General features: G+C 37.2%; 1 protein-coding gene across 1 annotated transcript; it reads right to left on the reverse strand.

The window, feature by feature from the left end:
• Positions 1-9,287: 9,287 nt before the first annotated feature.
• Positions 9,288-14,909, reverse strand: LOC132852305 (uncharacterized). Its single transcript, XM_060879464.1, has 7 exons — positions 14,876-14,909; positions 14,499-14,621; positions 14,273-14,386; positions 12,677-12,910; positions 12,183-12,316; positions 11,862-12,081; positions 9,288-11,289 (listed from the first exon to the last, which is right to left on the reverse strand). Exons 1-7 carry the CDS (start codon positions 14,907-14,909, stop codon positions 11,177-11,179), a joined length of 972 nt encoding a protein of 323 aa, XP_060735447.1. The 3' UTR covers positions 9,288-11,176.
• Positions 14,910-16,426: the final 1,517 nt, after the last annotated feature.

The raw sequence follows: 16,426 nt of genomic DNA on the forward strand, positions 1-16,426 counted from the left end.
TGTGAACACAGTAACTAGTTGCAATCTAGCTATTCTAATTAAGAGATGTCAGATGCACAGCTAAAAACATGATGCCAGGTGATGTTTTTGTGTCATGATGAATGCAATATACCTTTTGATTTGTCAAGTTTTAACAGGAAAAATCTGTCAGTCCATCTGGAACATGTGGGGTTAGTGTTTAGTCGGAGTCTGCTGCAGGATCCAACAGGGTGACGGTTGATGTGACACACCTGTGTTTAAAATCTGATGCTCTATTTATGTTTTCTCTTTCTGAACAGAGAGCTTGGTGTGTGTGTGTGGCCATGATCTGAGGAATGCTGGAGCTGAGCAGGACCTTCTTGGACCTGACTTTGGAGGAAGTGGATCAGGCCTTCAGTGCTGCAGGAGGTCTGAACTAAAGACACCAGGGGTGTCAAGACACCAAGACACCAGTTTAATGGGCAAAGATAGAGCAACTCATTATCTGACTTACAGCTGGCACAGTGGATAGGCACCAGCACTACCAATAGATGGCCTCATGTCTTTCAAAAAAAAAAAAAAACCCTGACTTTACTTACCTAACTTCCCTCTACTCCCCTGGCCTGTGCATCTGATCCCCTGAGAGCAGGAACAAGGCCTAAGCAGGTCTGTTAGGTTTCTTCTGGAGGCCTGGGTTCTCTGGCCTCCATTGTCAAATGATGCTGATTCAAGGAGTATCATTGGATTATGAGTTGTTGAATAAAGGTGAGGTGTTCTAATAGGATATGCCATTCCCACAAAGTACTATAAGATACGGCCTGGGATTTGTTCAGACATCAATGCTGCAGACAGTAAGTCCTTCACATGGAGAAATCTGTGATCCCAATCTCAGGGTATAATTGCAAGGTATAATGAGCAGGCCACAACAAATGTCTGGTTTTATGAACCTTTTAATCTGATCATCAAGAGGAGTAAAGTGATAAGTTATATTTTATTCTCCTTATTGCTTTCAGACAAAAACTGCTCTCTTTTAGGCCCTAACTTTCCCATCACCCTTTCCTTCACATAGATTCTTGTAAAGTGCAGTGTTACCTTTGAAATGTCAGAAGCCACACCTCTCTCACAAAAAAACTGACAATCACAGAGGCCATGGATCTATCAGAAGGACCAATGGGCACAGTTCCTGCACCTTCACTGGGACAGGCCAGTGAAGACGCACCTTCATAAGTGCGTCTTTTAACAGTCCTGAGAGGCCATGCCTTATTCACTGAAATTGACAAAGACCAAAGCTACTCTTCTTCATTTCAGCATTTTCCTTATAATGTGTGTGTAAATGTGGGTGCGTTTGATATTTCTGGTTCAGACCCTTCACACACATGCATGCAGACACAAAGAAACCCGAGAACATGGATGTTCAAATAACCCACATTTTATCATCGTTGTCATTGTTGCAGTTGGCAAGCACAAAATGTTCCACTGCCAAGTCAGCTTGTGTGTAAAGCCTCCTAAACCCTACAGTAATTCATCTTCCTACTGTCCAAACACTGCCAGCAGATTAGCTTTAATATTAATCACATTCTGTCTTTCTGTAATCTGGACATGATTACAAAATCCACCAACCGTACAACACATACACAACACACTCGTAACACACATATACATGGTCTAACACCAGCAACAGGTAAGATCAGATCAAAAACTTACACCACAGTCCAGGATGTCTCTCTTCTTTGGATGATGCATCCACACTCCCAATGAGCCTTGGAAAGCTCACCTTGGCATGTTAGCTCATTTACAGTGTATTGCTTTTCTTTTCAAAGTGTTTCGCTGTTACAAAGTGTGGTTGAAAAAAATGGTGTGTGTTAGACTTCTTACACAGGCATCTGAAATAAAGAAACAGTGATATGATCTGAATTTAGGTGGAGATTAAGGTTTTTTACACATCCTGTATGCTGTTTTAAAAATGTTGGCTGGTAAAAACCTGCAAAGATGGGTGCAGTTACACTATATTTTTAATCAATCTGCTTTATTTTTGCATGCAGATGAACACTGCTGAATGTTATACACAAACCACAACTCTCCATTCAGAATGTTTAACTGATTTGGGATGCTAGGTGCTCCACCCACTGTGAAACGTTACTATGGCAACCGATAGAAGGAACGGCTTCAGCTACTGAACAAAGAACGATACGAGAGCCTTCATCGGTTTATGTATAATGTTTCCCTGTACTGCAGTGGTCTGTTGTTTACTGTCAGCACTGTTGTCTTTGGTTGTTGTTTACCATGGGGACAACCTTAAGAAATAATCTTAAGAAATAAAGAAAGAAAGTAATGTGTTTTTGTCTCTTTTACCAGTCAGGAAGGTCAGATAAGAGGGAAATCACACATAAACAGATGCAACATACACAAACTTTTTGGGTTAAATGGGGCACATGTCATTAAAGTACAGAGACAAACACTTTTTGCACAAATCAGCTTCAGTCTGATTTAATAACAACACATTATATCAGATTCTGTCTCTTAAATTAGACTTCATCCTTCATTGTGAAGAGCATCTTCATCCTGGCTGAACATGAGGGGTGAAAAAACAAAATTTAAGAGTGGGTGTGAATCATTTAAGTTGAATCATGGCTGTTAATAATAATAATAATAATAATAATAATAATAATAATAATAATAAAAATTAATAAAATGGACATTTTATATAATCGCTTTTCATTACCACAGAAAAGTCCAGCTGCAAACCCAGAGTTTCCCAGAACGGTTCTTTAGCCTGGACCCTGAGAGCTTCTTTGGGCTCTTTGTTGGTTAGATGTGTTTATTTGTGCATTTAACAGCACGCTACATCACTGGTTTTGGGAAAGTTTTGTATTCTGTATTTGATCCAAACATGGTCTGTTAAGGCTGCAAAACACGTTCCGTGAAGCGATCTGAAACAGCTGAAATCAAAGCCACGCAAGTGGCTTGGACATACTGAGATATAACAGAGAAATCATGGGTATTTGGGTATTTAAGATATGAGAGATTTTTCACACACAAACTGCAGCAGGTTTGTGTGTAAACTAAAAGGTCTGTGGTTTTCATTGTTGCTAGAGATCCTATCACTAAAAAGGGTTTAGATTCAACGTTTGTCAAATGAGAGAAAACTGAACATTTGCTGAGTCTTGATGTCTGATCAGTTTCTGATGTATTAGTAATTTAGTTATTGTTGCTGTGGAAGACGTTTGTGCAGTTCAGTACAAAGGTAATGTACTGTCCGGTTTGAAGCTATTCCACAACAATTCAGGCATCAGATTGGGGATGTGGAGTAAAAATGTTAATGAATACACAATTTGAGCCCATAACTGGATGACTGCATGAGTATTTTTTTTAGCCTCCTGTTAATGGATCATCACCTCATCCCACCTCATGTGTGAGATGGAGAACAGTAGCTCAGGGAAACATCTGTTCTTCTGCTGACTTGATGGAGCTCTACCTATTGGTGTCATGACAGAAAAGATCTCCAGCTCCATGAGTGAACACCAGTCTCCGGGTGACGCTTTTTTTTGCTCCAGGGCACTTTTTAATTGGCACTCCTCTGTGGCCTGAAAATCAAAACTGCATGCTTTATAAGAAACGGAAATGGAGGCGGAGACACAAAAAGACAAATGTCTTGGGAATGTCTCATTATTTTCCACAGTTGCTATGTGGAGCTAATATATAGACGCAGAATGTAATTTATGGAGCATCCGCACAAATGAGAAACGGTCTATTTCTCCAGCAGACCCCCTCTCCCCCACACACTCTATATATATATATATATATATATATATATATATATATATATATATATATATATATATATATATATATATATATACATATATATAAATATATATGTATATATATATATATATAGAGAGAGAGAGAGAGAGAGATGAGTGCTTATCCTACTTATTTAGGTGTACATTCCATTCCATCACTTGTGTCCACAGTTATGGTCATCTGCTACATGGCATATTTATCTTACTGTACAAACATTTGCACTGAAGAAGAATCTGATTTGACTCGGTCTGATTAGCTCCCAGCTCTGAATAGGATGAGCTGCTACACCATCTTTACCACATGGTTTAGTTCCTGTGCTTTATTTACTCGACCTAACTCATCTTTTCTAAATGCCTTCCTATTTTTGTATTTTCTATAAAACTTCTTGTTATTTCAAACAGGAGTCCAAACAACTCTGATTCCAGGAGAACATTCTGAGCATTTCAGTGCAAACTGACATACTGACTTGCTTTCATACAGCAGGCTTAAATGAACACTTTAATTCAATATTATTGTTAGTGTTTTTAAAAACTCTATAACACATGGTGCTCCTTCTGCCATTGAATTGTATAATTATACATGTTAAGGAAAATAGAGTCTATCTGTCATCCACTTTTACTAATGAAATCATGAACAAGTGTCTGATCAGGCCCTTTTTCCTGGACTCAGAGCAGGGAGGTGGAGTACAGAGCATCGCTCATCACTGAGCTGAAGTGAGTGTTATTGTTCAGAGCTCGTCAGTTCTGATGAATGAAATTCAGTTTGTTTCAAATGAAGCTGTTTCTCATTGTGAACTTTACCCTCACAGCCTGGAAGTATAACACATTTCACTGTTTGCTAAATCCCACAAAATCCCACAAAAAAATTTACTTTTCTAAAAAACTATCATATAATTAATTTCAGTATTGATTGAAGATAATCACAAAATTTTTTACAATGCAATAAGATAAAAAAAATTCTGCCTACACAAACTTATTAAAGAGAGAATGTGTGGTATTAGATTAGATTAGATTAGATTAGATTATAATAGAGTATGTTAAATTAGATTAGATTAGATTAGATTAGATTAGATTAGATTAGATTAGATTAGAACAGATTAGATCTCATCTTGTGCTGTGATGCTGTAACTGGTTAATTCACATTCTTAAATGCTGATTTATTTTTACTACACTCTTAAAAAATGGTCCTTGGTTTTTATATAGAACCCTGGAGTTCTCTTCTTAGCCAATAGAACCTTCTCCCCAAAAAGTCCTGGTTCTATGTAGAAAATAGACTTAACAATAGACTAAGTGTGTAAAGTAAAGTGAGTGCCATTACTTTTGGTGTTTTGCCTCAGTGTAGATGAAGCTATATGGAGCTATGTTGTGGTGGAGTCTACACAGTACTTTTGTGAGCCCATCTGGGTGAAGACATCTGCCAGGTGCTTTAAATAGAAACACAAATTATATCTCGATGTTTTTGGCTGTTTAAAGGCCTTCGTCAAAGGAAGTGTGTTAAACTTTGCTTCTGGTCCAGTTGGACTGTAGTTGAACCAGTGAGTCAGGATGAATGTCATAATTACACACGGTTTATGGACTTTAGTTTGACACTCTGTACATGAAGAGTTCAACAGTGACAGTGATCATGAACAGACTCGATTCAGAGCTCCATCAGGAACAAATTAAAAACACTCTAACGTTCTTAAGAACTCAGATTAAAACCCATCTGTGGAACAGACTCTGAGATGGATAAACAGAACTTAATGTTAACCGCATCACATGACTAGCACATCTACAAGTGTACATGGAAAGGTCAGAGAGCCTCATGTCTGCCGTTCACCTAGAACACTAATTCTCAGATTATCCACACTTTATGCAGCATATTGTAACCACCATACCAGCATTAACTACATTAATAATCATGATGTGTTTACAAATACAGGATAACAGATAATTAGCAGATTTAATCGACCAGACAATTAGCTGATTAGAGTTACAGCGGGATACCTGATTATAGCCGTGACAGCTGCTGCAGAGATGGATTTTTATTTTAAATGTCCCCACAAGAATAGCAATATCTAGTCTTGTGCAGTCATGTACTGTAGCTGGCCCACAGCTTTTCATTAAAATAAAAGGTTGGGGCTTGGGACAGGAGTAGGGTTAATTAGGTGTTTTGTGGACGTCCCCACAGTGTGCGTGCGTGTGTGTGTGTGTGTGCGTTTGTGTGAGACAGGTCGACGTTGGAGCCTCCCATGGGCTGTTATTACATGCTTTCGAATGACAGGTAAGAATAATTATGTTCAGATTTCACTTTCACTTCAACAAGCATAAAAATTCTTAACAGGTATCTGGGATTATTTACATTTTTACCTCATAATGAGACTTTCTACAGAAGTGTATATGTGTGTGATTCCTTATATCTTTACATGTGCATTTGGGGATTTCTCTATGCCGAGACACACTCAGGCATTTCTGTGTCTAATTATTCCAGAAGATTCCTCACCTTGTACAGTACATTCCACCTGCCAAAGATTGTTTATTTAGCAGCAGCACTGCTGAAGCGAAACATTTTAATTGCATGCATGAACTTGACTTTGTACTTCCTACGTATGCAAAGGCCAAAATAAATTATCCATTAAAAGTATTGTCAAAATTGTGGGCCAATTAAACTGCCACTGAAAAACAAACTTGTCGCAATTATTTCAGGACACATAAATGGAGGAACAAACTATCTGAGGAAATGAGGCTGAAGATAATGAAGTCAATAGGCAACAAAAAAAGCATAAATCTCTTTAATATTGTTTATTTACTTACAAGCTTTCAGCTTTCTTTATTCGTTGTTTTAGAAAGGGATTAGATCTAAACATACTGTAAGTTCAACCTTAAGAACTGAAGAGAATCTTTTAGATCTAAATATAATAATATTACAGATAATCCAGGTCCAAAGAAGGAGACAATTGCATTAAAATGAATATTTTAAAAAAATAATAATAATTTGTTAGTTCAAATTAAAATCAAGAAATCAGAAAAGAAAAAACTAAACCACTCAGTGTGTGGATTTACTTTTTTAATGGGTCAGGCAACCTGTTATATTTATACGATTTTAGATATGTGACTATGAAAGAACCCGTCATTGGATTAGACAAACAGTGAATAATTATTCAGATAGAAATAAACTAATACCTTGAAATTTCACTACAGACGTTTGAGGAGTGTGATATTATCCCAGACATCCAAAAATCTGATGAAAATGTGTTCCACAGAAATAAAGCAAGTTATCATGACAAGGTTAAATTAAAGACAAGAAGACAACAACAAGACAACAAGTTTTTTTTACTTTTTTGCTTATTTTGATGGACCCCTGGTTTTTTCCTCAGCAGCCTGAATAACATTCCTCATCCTCATGTTTGTGTTTGTGTATGAATAAAGCTCACAATGAAGGTATTTCTCAGTAACCGTAAAAGCGATCTGTCTGCAGATTCCCTCCGCAGCTCGAGACTTGTCATTCCTCCCAACTCGGCTTAGTGTAATGGCTTTCTTTGTCTGTACAACGGCTTAAACCGGCATTAGAGGCTTTTTTTATATTGAATGTCTATTTGAAAAATGCTACAGCTAATTGAGGGCGTAATTGATGAGTAATTGATGGCAGAGTGGCATGGCGAGACATGCAGTAATGACACTCTCTTTATCTGTAAAGAACACTTAATCGCTTAATCTCTCTGTTTATGACACTCGTTATACACAACAGATATTAAGAAAAAAGTTTACACACCCTATTAAAGCAGCAGGTTTTTGTACTGTAAAAAAATGAAACAAAGGTAAATCATATCAGAACATTAATTTTGGACAGTCAGTGACTCATGGGATTGCTGTGGATGGGGCCAGCTGGAGACCACCACGCCTTCTTCGAAACATTGTTGCGTCAGTCAGCTTTAAGGTCAGACCTTCATCAGCGAACATTTGAAGACTTTGTCTGTGTCTGTGGTGAACTTGGAAATGACTCTGACCTGTTAGTCCCTCAGGAGCTCTTGGTTGCTTTATTCCTCTCGACTACAGACTGTTGTAGAAATCACATTATTTACATTTACATTATTTCCGGTCCAGTGTCACCCAAATGAGGTTGAGGTTCCCTTCTTAGTCTGGTTCCTCTCAAGGTTTCTTCCTCATATCATCTCAGGAAGTGTTTCCTCACAACCTCACCTCAGGCTTGATCATTAGGGATAGATGTTGGAGATAAATAGTAACTTAATTTGAAACTTTAAACTTTAGAATTTTTACTATACTTCGGTAAATCTGCTTTGAGACGACGTGAATTGCTAAAATTGCTATACAAATAAATTGAATTGAAATGAATTTAAAAATTACAGCCTGTTAACCAAAGAAAATACTTTAACTGTATATGTTTGCATATAGCTGAACTATTTTTTCTTTTGCTAATTTGCATGTGTGCTTTGGAGCATCATCATGCTGAAAGTTGAAATTCCTCTTTATCCTCAGATTTGTAGCAGATCCCAAAAGGTTCAGAGCCAAGACTGACTAGACTTTGGAGCTATTCATGATTCGGTCCAACTTTCACTGAATCCGTTGCAGCTGAAGAAAAGCAGCACTAAAGCATGATGCTGCCATCACCATGCTTCACTGCGTGTATGCTGCACTTTTGCTGAGGTACTGTGTTGATTTTGCACTAAACATACAATGTCTTTGAAAATTATGGCCAAAAACTTTCTTCTTGGTCTCATCAAACAATAACACATTTGTTTTTGGGAGACTGGAAATATGTTTTTGTAAAGTTTTTCCAATTTATTCTTCATCCTGACAGATGTAGAATACATGAGATAGTAAACAGTAGTTTCCAGAAAGAGCTCCAGCTCCTGTCATGTTGCTGTTGGCTTCTTTACAGCCATATTTTTCACAGACGGACATCCTGTTCTTGGTGATTGTGCCATATTTTCACCACGAGTTGATGTCTGTCTTCACTGAGCTCTTCAGTATATATAATGCCTTGGAAATTGTTTTGTCGTGAATTTATTGCAAAAATACAGAAAGGTAAAATATCAAAATTCCTCTATGGTTTTAAAAGTTTTTTTTTTCATATTTTCTCTGTTGGATTGTTTCATATTCTATATACGTTTCTATAATATATGGTTAAATCAAATCATGAATTTCAGGGATTGTCAGCAACAGTTTTACTAAATAATATTATCTCTTGTCTATCACAGTGTAAAAGTGACCTTGCTACAATACACAGGTGGAAATCTCCTTCTTATTTTCCTTCTTAATTTTTTTAAGAAAAAGAGACTTTTCAGTTAGCAGCTCAGGTCCAGGAGAGTATCCGTAGTCAGAATTCAGTACAATATAATAAAGTTATAATAAGGTTTTGAAGGAAATGATGGCAGCGATGTATGCAGATTGCAGCATGAAACATGATGATGATGATGATCTGTGTATGTGGATGGTGGTGTAGCACAACTGCGACACAGACAAGGCTAAAGTGAGTCATGTATAGTTCATTTCATGGTATATAATGTGCTTTTTTTAGCTAATACATCTTTTAGTTGTATACCTTATAAATAGTTCATACAAAACAACGTTTGTATAACAATGCTTTGAAGTTTCTATCAATTAATACATCATCACTGGCTCACTAGGTCACTGACTAAGGATCACATCATAAGGACAAATAGTTACACTCTTCTGTGTTTAGAATGATTCATAGTCTCACTCTGTATTCATAATCATTTATAATCCCTCTCTCAGTGTTTATAATGATTTAAAAACCCACTCTGTGTTCATAATCATTTATAATCCCACTCTCAGTGTTTATAACAATATATAATCCCACTCTTAGTATTTATAATGATTTATAATCCCACTCTCTTCGTTTATAATGATTTATAAAGCCACTCTCAGTGTTTATAATTATTTAAAAACCCATTCTCAGTATTAATAATGATTTATAAATCCACTCTCAGTATTAATAATGATTTATAATCCCACTCTCAGTGTTTATAATGATTTATAATCCCACTTTCTGGTGTTTATAATAATTTATAATCCCCTTCTCAATGTTTATAATGATTTATAAATCCCATTATCCATGTTTTTAATGATTTTTAATCCCACTTTCCCTTGTCACCCAGATAAGAAAGAGGTTCTGAATTCGGTTCCTCTCAAGGTTTCTTCCTCATATTGTCTCAGTGAGTCTGTCCTTACCACCAAGTGAAGTTCTCATCAAAATATCTAGTATAATACTAATGAACTATAGTAACTAATTAGTAATGAGTCATTGTGAACATTTAGTATGTAAAGTAGTTAGAAACTGTCTAGTTTATAACTACTGCCTACTGTATCAGTTAAAGTTCTGTACCAATGTTCTAAACACACACAGCATGGTTGGATGTTGCACAGCTGATTTGATGCCACCAACTTTAAGATAATGCAACTTTTGGCCAAAGCTGAGTCCCTCCCTCTCCTGTGTAACTTTGTCTCTCTTTGTACAGAGGATCAGCATAATGAGGACGCTGGAATCAGATCACTGAGCTGAAAAAAGTCACAGTAAGAATCATGAATATTCATCCTTACATATGGCTCTGATCAGCAGCTCTGCTTCTGCCTCTTACTTATGTGAAGGCGCTAATTGGAAATGCCTAATTTGACAGGAGGCGGCTGTTGTTGTCAAAAGCAACAACCTTCATGAAAGTCTTCAGGAAAGCAACAGTGATCTAAAGGATGGGGCAACATTAGCATATGGCATTGAAATCATGTAGAGCGAGGACAAAAATAAATTCATTAATGAACATAAAGCAAGGGCGAGGATCAGGGGAGACGGGTAACCTTAATGTGAGGAAACCACTTTACAGAAGTCTTGAATAAAAGTCAGTGATCATCAGGAGCTTTTCTTTACCATTAAAACTTTTTATCATTATTCCCTTACGCAACAAAAATATATTTCTCAATATATTACGTGACAATATATTTCATGTGTCTCCATATATTGTGGCATTTACATATATATCATAATATAACTAATAATATATCTATACTATAATATATCATAATATTACTAATAATATATTATATATGTAAGTGATATATTGCTATATATCGGAAAATACTGCAATTATTGCCATTTTCATATATTGAATAAATACATAATATACTATTTAATATATTGTTATGTATATTGAAATATGTCCCAAAATATATGAAATTATATATTGAGCCATTGTATATGTATGTAAATATATATGTAAAATTATATGTGATAATATACCTCAATGTACATGATAATATAATCAGATTTATATAGGAACATATATCTTAATAGATCTTAATCCCTCAGTGGAAAAAACAGGACAATCCTTTAGTGCAGTGTTATGGATCCCGCATGCTAACTTATCAAGACCCACTCTGATTGGCCAGCCTTGGCCAGTCCTTCAGTTGTCCATTGACTTTTTCTTCTCCTGGTGTCTTAACTCACAGATCCTTATTTTTATGGCCGTTTGTATATCTGGAATCTTCGCCCCTGGGTGTTGCTGAACAACTGCATCTGTAAAAGAAAATAAAATAAGAAAGACATCCATAATGTTGATTGTTGCAAAAGATGAGGTGGATCCTAAAACTGGTAGTATTTTTCTTCTATGCCTAGTCCTTGCTCTTCAGGGGGTTACCTGTAAATAGTTCAGTCTGAAATCAGAATTGGCATCTCAAGGAACCAAGGAAGGAGTTGGAAGGTTCTCCAAGGGGATTTTAGAGCAAGGAGGTTATACTACTATATCCACTTTGTTTTCCAGGAAGTACTGTGGTCAGTGAAAGCAACTGTAGCTACTTTGCCGTAGCGAAGCGTATGCCTATGGGAGGTAAATTGGTGCTGGTGCTGGGATTTTAAAGCTGCTACAGGGGATCTATTTTAATGCTAAAAAATGTTTGTTGTATTCTGACTAGATAGAGAAATCGCTTTATATTTAAAAGAATATCAAAGCTGTTAAAGCTTTTTATTCGTCCATCTGTTTCGCTATTAGTTGTGTACATTTCAGTCCTAAAGTGTTTGTTACTCTTTACCATTTACAATAACTTTGCAAAATATATTAATCCATTAAAAATAAATTCTTATTGTCTTACTGAGTAAAGCTGTAAGCTTCTTGGGGTCCAGAGGCTGGCGTATCTCTGCAGATGGATCGACCTTGTTGACCCCTCCCGTCAGGTTGGACTTCAGTAGGACATCAGTGCTGAACAGGCCCAGCAGGAGGGTGCAGGCCATTCCTTTCGCTGTAGGTTGTGCTTCTGCAGTCTCCCAACAATGGGCAAACACTCTGGTGGAGTCATCATTCTCTAGTGGCACCTAATTAATTATAAGAAGGAAAGACAAACCAGAATAAAAGCAAATAAAATCACCACAGAATGTTTTATGCTTTTAATTGACCATTACAAAAATGTACTTACTGATGTTGGTTTGGGAGATGTGGGTTGAGGAGGTGATGGTAGAGCCTCATATTCGGTTTCATCACCATTGCTTGAGCTCTCTGTGATCTTGTCCGAACTGAGGGTCCTCACAGCTGCTAAGAGTGATGGAATTTCTGGAAAATATGGCCCACCAAATTTACCACAACAGGACTCCAAACAAATTGTAAATACATAACATGTAAAAAACAAAATACACCTCTGCTCATTTTTTTGGTGTCTCAAAGTGTAGCAAAATGTGTTAGTAAGGGGTTCTGAAAGCATTACAGCGTTTCTGCCAGACCAATTTTGCCTCAGTAGCACTACAGTGTTTAGCCATAGGCTAATTTTTTCCTACAGGAAACCCTATACTACATCAGTAGATATCCCCTAAAAATGTAGTCACAGATACATCTCTAACAATAACACCAAAAATAAGGAGACGTGATTTATTCAATCTGAAAGAATCACTATTTTAATCTACAAGAGATAGTTGCCTTTGACTGCCATTTTGCACAGCCTGGTGTTCTCCTTATGTAAAGCCTTGACCTGGGTCTCAAGATCTTTACTGGCTGCAGAAGATCCTACACTCTGCTGGTCCTGCAGTGTTTCATTCTCTTCCCTGAGGGCCCTGATATCCTCCTCAAGTGCCTCTAAAGCAGTCCCCACTGGGCTGTGGTTAGGTTCTTCTTGGGGACAACAGCTCTTGCAGCTATGAGTCTGTAGTTTTTCTAATGGGTAAAAATGATAAAATCAATTATGTATGAAACAATACACACAAACGTTAGGAAAATTAAACCAAAAACTGGTTAAAACGAGTCATTAAGTTTAATAGGTTCCATGGCTAGGCTCTGTTTAAATTTATAGCTGTAGTACTATAGTTCCTTTTTTTATTTATTTTTATTTTTTTAAGTTGCCAGGAACGTTCTTGTACAACCCAGCAGCGCTAACAAATACAGACACACAAACACCTATGGGCAATTTAGAGTCACCAATTAACCTAACATGCATGCAACCTTTCGCCTGTGGGATGAAACCAGAGTAAAGTCCACACAGAAAGGCCCCAGCCTGCCAGCGGGTTTGAACCCAGAACCCTCCCAGCAAGCAATAGCCATCATTTCACTGTCTAGGTTAACTATAGACCCAATATAGTCCGGCAATGATTAACACTTCTAGGCAAAATAACCTTGAATTTGGTTACATGTCGCTTCTGCCAAAATAACTTGCGAGATGATTCCATAATGTATGTTGCGTCTTTTAAACGCAAAATTGCTTGCTGGGCTCTTGCCGTGAGGCAAAAGTGCTAACCACTGTCATAAATGTACAAATATATACAGACAGAAATGTAAAAATATATTATCAAAATAGCTCTAATGAAAAGAACCCTATTACCTTTTTTGCAACTTTTTCTACCTCCTGTGTGTCAAGGTAAAGTTTGTTGGGTACCCTCTTTCTCTTCTTGCTTTTTAGTAGGTCCTCTTGCAAGAGTTTATGCTCAGCAGTCATAAGCGTAGACTCCTTTTCTGTTAGTAAGAAATAGTAGCAAGACAGAATTTAATGTCTAGAAACAAAACTATGTGGCTTACGTTATCAAATACTGTATTTTACTGTATTATTTAATTTTGTGCTGTTTTTGCAGTTTTTTGTATTGTTTTCCCCCTGCTTTTTATAAGTTTAGTCTGTTCATTTTAACACGTTAAATTTTACTGCCATACACAGCCGCTTATCTGATTTTCACTGTGCAATGTTATTGGCTGACAATGTTGACAGTTAAGTATTCTTATTAACCCAAATCTTAGCTGACAATCTTCAATTTAGGACTTTGGTAAGTGTAAATTTAGGTAAGTGTTTAATTAATGTTTTACTTCTAAATAAAAATTCATACTCATGTGACTAATGGCCCTTAAGCTAGCTAAAAGTTCAAATGAAGCGTCGTGACGGCCGTTAGCTAGCTCGTCACTGTCCCGAAGCTAATAGCCTACAGCGAACATTACTTGGCCAATAATGCAAAAACCTCAACAGGATAATTGCTATCAATAATGTTGCATGACTAACCAAGTAAAAAAATATATAAAAAAAAGCACTGTACTTGCCTGCCAACTGCAAAATGTGTGCTGTTTCAACCGTCCACCCATTAGTAGGCCTCTTGCCACCGATGCTGCGGCACTCGATAAGATACTCCTGTTTAGAGTTTTCAGGAGCGAAGTCTGCGATCCAATTTACGGGGACTATACTGAGAGCATCTTTATCCTTCCCCTTTGACCAGCTCACTAGCGCAAACTTTTTTTTTCTTTTCTCACCGCTGAGGCACGTGCGCACTCAGAGTAGCGGTGGGCGCTTGTGTCCCGTGCTGCCGGTACGCTGCCGGTACGCTGCCGGTTCGCGCGTGGTGCAAAGGTGCGCAAGCGTTTGATTGTGCAGTGTCGTAAACAGGATTATCATCTGCGCATGCATAATGGACACATATTCACTGTGTATTATTACACTGTGGTAGAGAGACTTGATGACAGAAAATGTTTTGCTGTTGGAAGACAGTATGACAAATCACACAGTTCAGTGCTAAATTTAGAAAATGTAGTTGGCTTGAAAAGAGTATTACAGGGCCGAAAAAGGGTTTTTATGTGATGCAATTCAACAGGAAATGTATGTTAGCTGATCTGCCACAATATGCCAACCTTTATGCATGTACAGTATACCTCCACGTTGCAGTGTGGAGGACTGAAATGTCATGTTGATGATGAAATGTCGTGGAGGAATAAAATGTGGACTCAAAAAAAAAAAACATGTTGTAATTGCTGCTGTTAATGATAAATTAATTTATAATACTCTCATCTCCATTTTACAATATACAGTATGAATGAATACATAGCCATATATGGTCCATCCATATGGCTATATAATGTCAAATATAATGAATGTCATGCAAAATTTGATTTGGACTATTGTTAATCAACCTCTCTGTAATCCTATGCATGAGCTTGCTTAACTCATAAAAAAATTACTTTGTTTCAATAAACATACATGCAATAATGTAATACAGTTTTGTTTGTATATCAATGTATTTTAATATATGAATCAATATATAGCAATAGGTTGTCCGTCCAAATATTGCTATATATTTTCAAATATATGAGGAAGTTTCTGATACATTGAAATATATTTTCTAATGTATTGCAATATAAATTCTAGTATATTGCAATATATTTTTGTTTCGTAAGGGTTAACTTTTTTATAATTTTTTTTATTGTTTTAATGTCTAGTTTGTATTCTGTTGAATAAAGAGGAACAACTTTTGAGTGAGCAATGATCAAAAAAGTTGTTAAAATTATTTTCTTACCTTTGTTAGTGGTGCACAATTGTGAGGCATCACATCACATCACTGCGCCGTTTACAGTTTACAGGCTCCACAGCTCCATAGATCTCAGAACCTTAAACTTGTTTTGAGTTATTCTTGCATAAATTGGGAAATACAAACAAAGTTTTGACCCATCCCAATAAGGACCAGTTCAGAGGTTTATTTGTACTCTGAAGTATTTGTCCATTCATCTTTCACTATCTGCTTTATTCTGGTGGAGACTGTCACAGGAACTCTGTGTGTGAAGCAGGAAAACACCCAGGCTGAGATGCTAGTCCATTGTAGTGCACCCTAGGGGCTATTTAAGGAGCTCATCATGGACTTCAGGAGGGAGAAAAGAAGCACGCTTGCACTCATCCACATCAACAGGTTGCCAGTTGAACATGTCTCCAGCTTGAAGTTCCTCAGTGGACCTGTCCTGAACCACCAACACCTCCAGCCTGGTCAAGAAAGCTCACTAGCGCCTGCTCTTCTTGAGGACACTGAAGAAACATCACCTGTCTTCAGCCATCCTAGTAAACTTTTATCTCTGTGTGATTGAGAGCATCCTGACCAGCCGTGTCTGCTATGGGAACTGCACAGCCGCAGCCCCACAGAACAAAGGCATGGGTCACAGACTCTCTCATCTACAGCTTGTGCTGCTGTAATTCATATTTTTTCCACACTGGTCAATTGGAGCCATCTTTGTGTGGATGATGAAGCCAGTCACATCACGTCATTCTTTTTGGTGAATGAAAAAAAGGCATAGGACATGACATTCAATGTTGTAATATTATTGTAGTCAACCAGCTCAGATGTGTTTCCTGTCAGAACTTTCCTTCTGTTTACTATGAGGCTTTAAACCGAATGCACAGCGACGTGTAATCAAAGTCTCTCTCATACAAAAAATACT

This window comes from Tachysurus vachellii, chromosome 1, assembly GCF_030014155.1.
Source record: "Tachysurus vachellii isolate PV-2020 chromosome 1, HZAU_Pvac_v1, whole genome shotgun sequence".
NCBI lineage: Eukaryota > Metazoa > Chordata > Actinopteri > Siluriformes > Bagridae > Tachysurus > Tachysurus vachellii.

Coding starts and splice junctions, on each gene's coding strand:
- LOC132852305 (XM_060879464.1), bottom strand. CDS start 14,909: ATGACATTTCAGTCCTCCACACTGCAACGTGGAG. Junction 12,082..12,182: donor CATCTCCCAAACCAACATCA/GTAAGTACATTT, acceptor ATAATTAATTAG/GTGCCACTAGAGAATGATGA. Junction 11,290..11,861: donor GAAGCTTACAGCTTTACTCA/GTAAGACAATAA, acceptor TTTCTTTTACAG/ATGCAGTTGTTCAGCAACAC.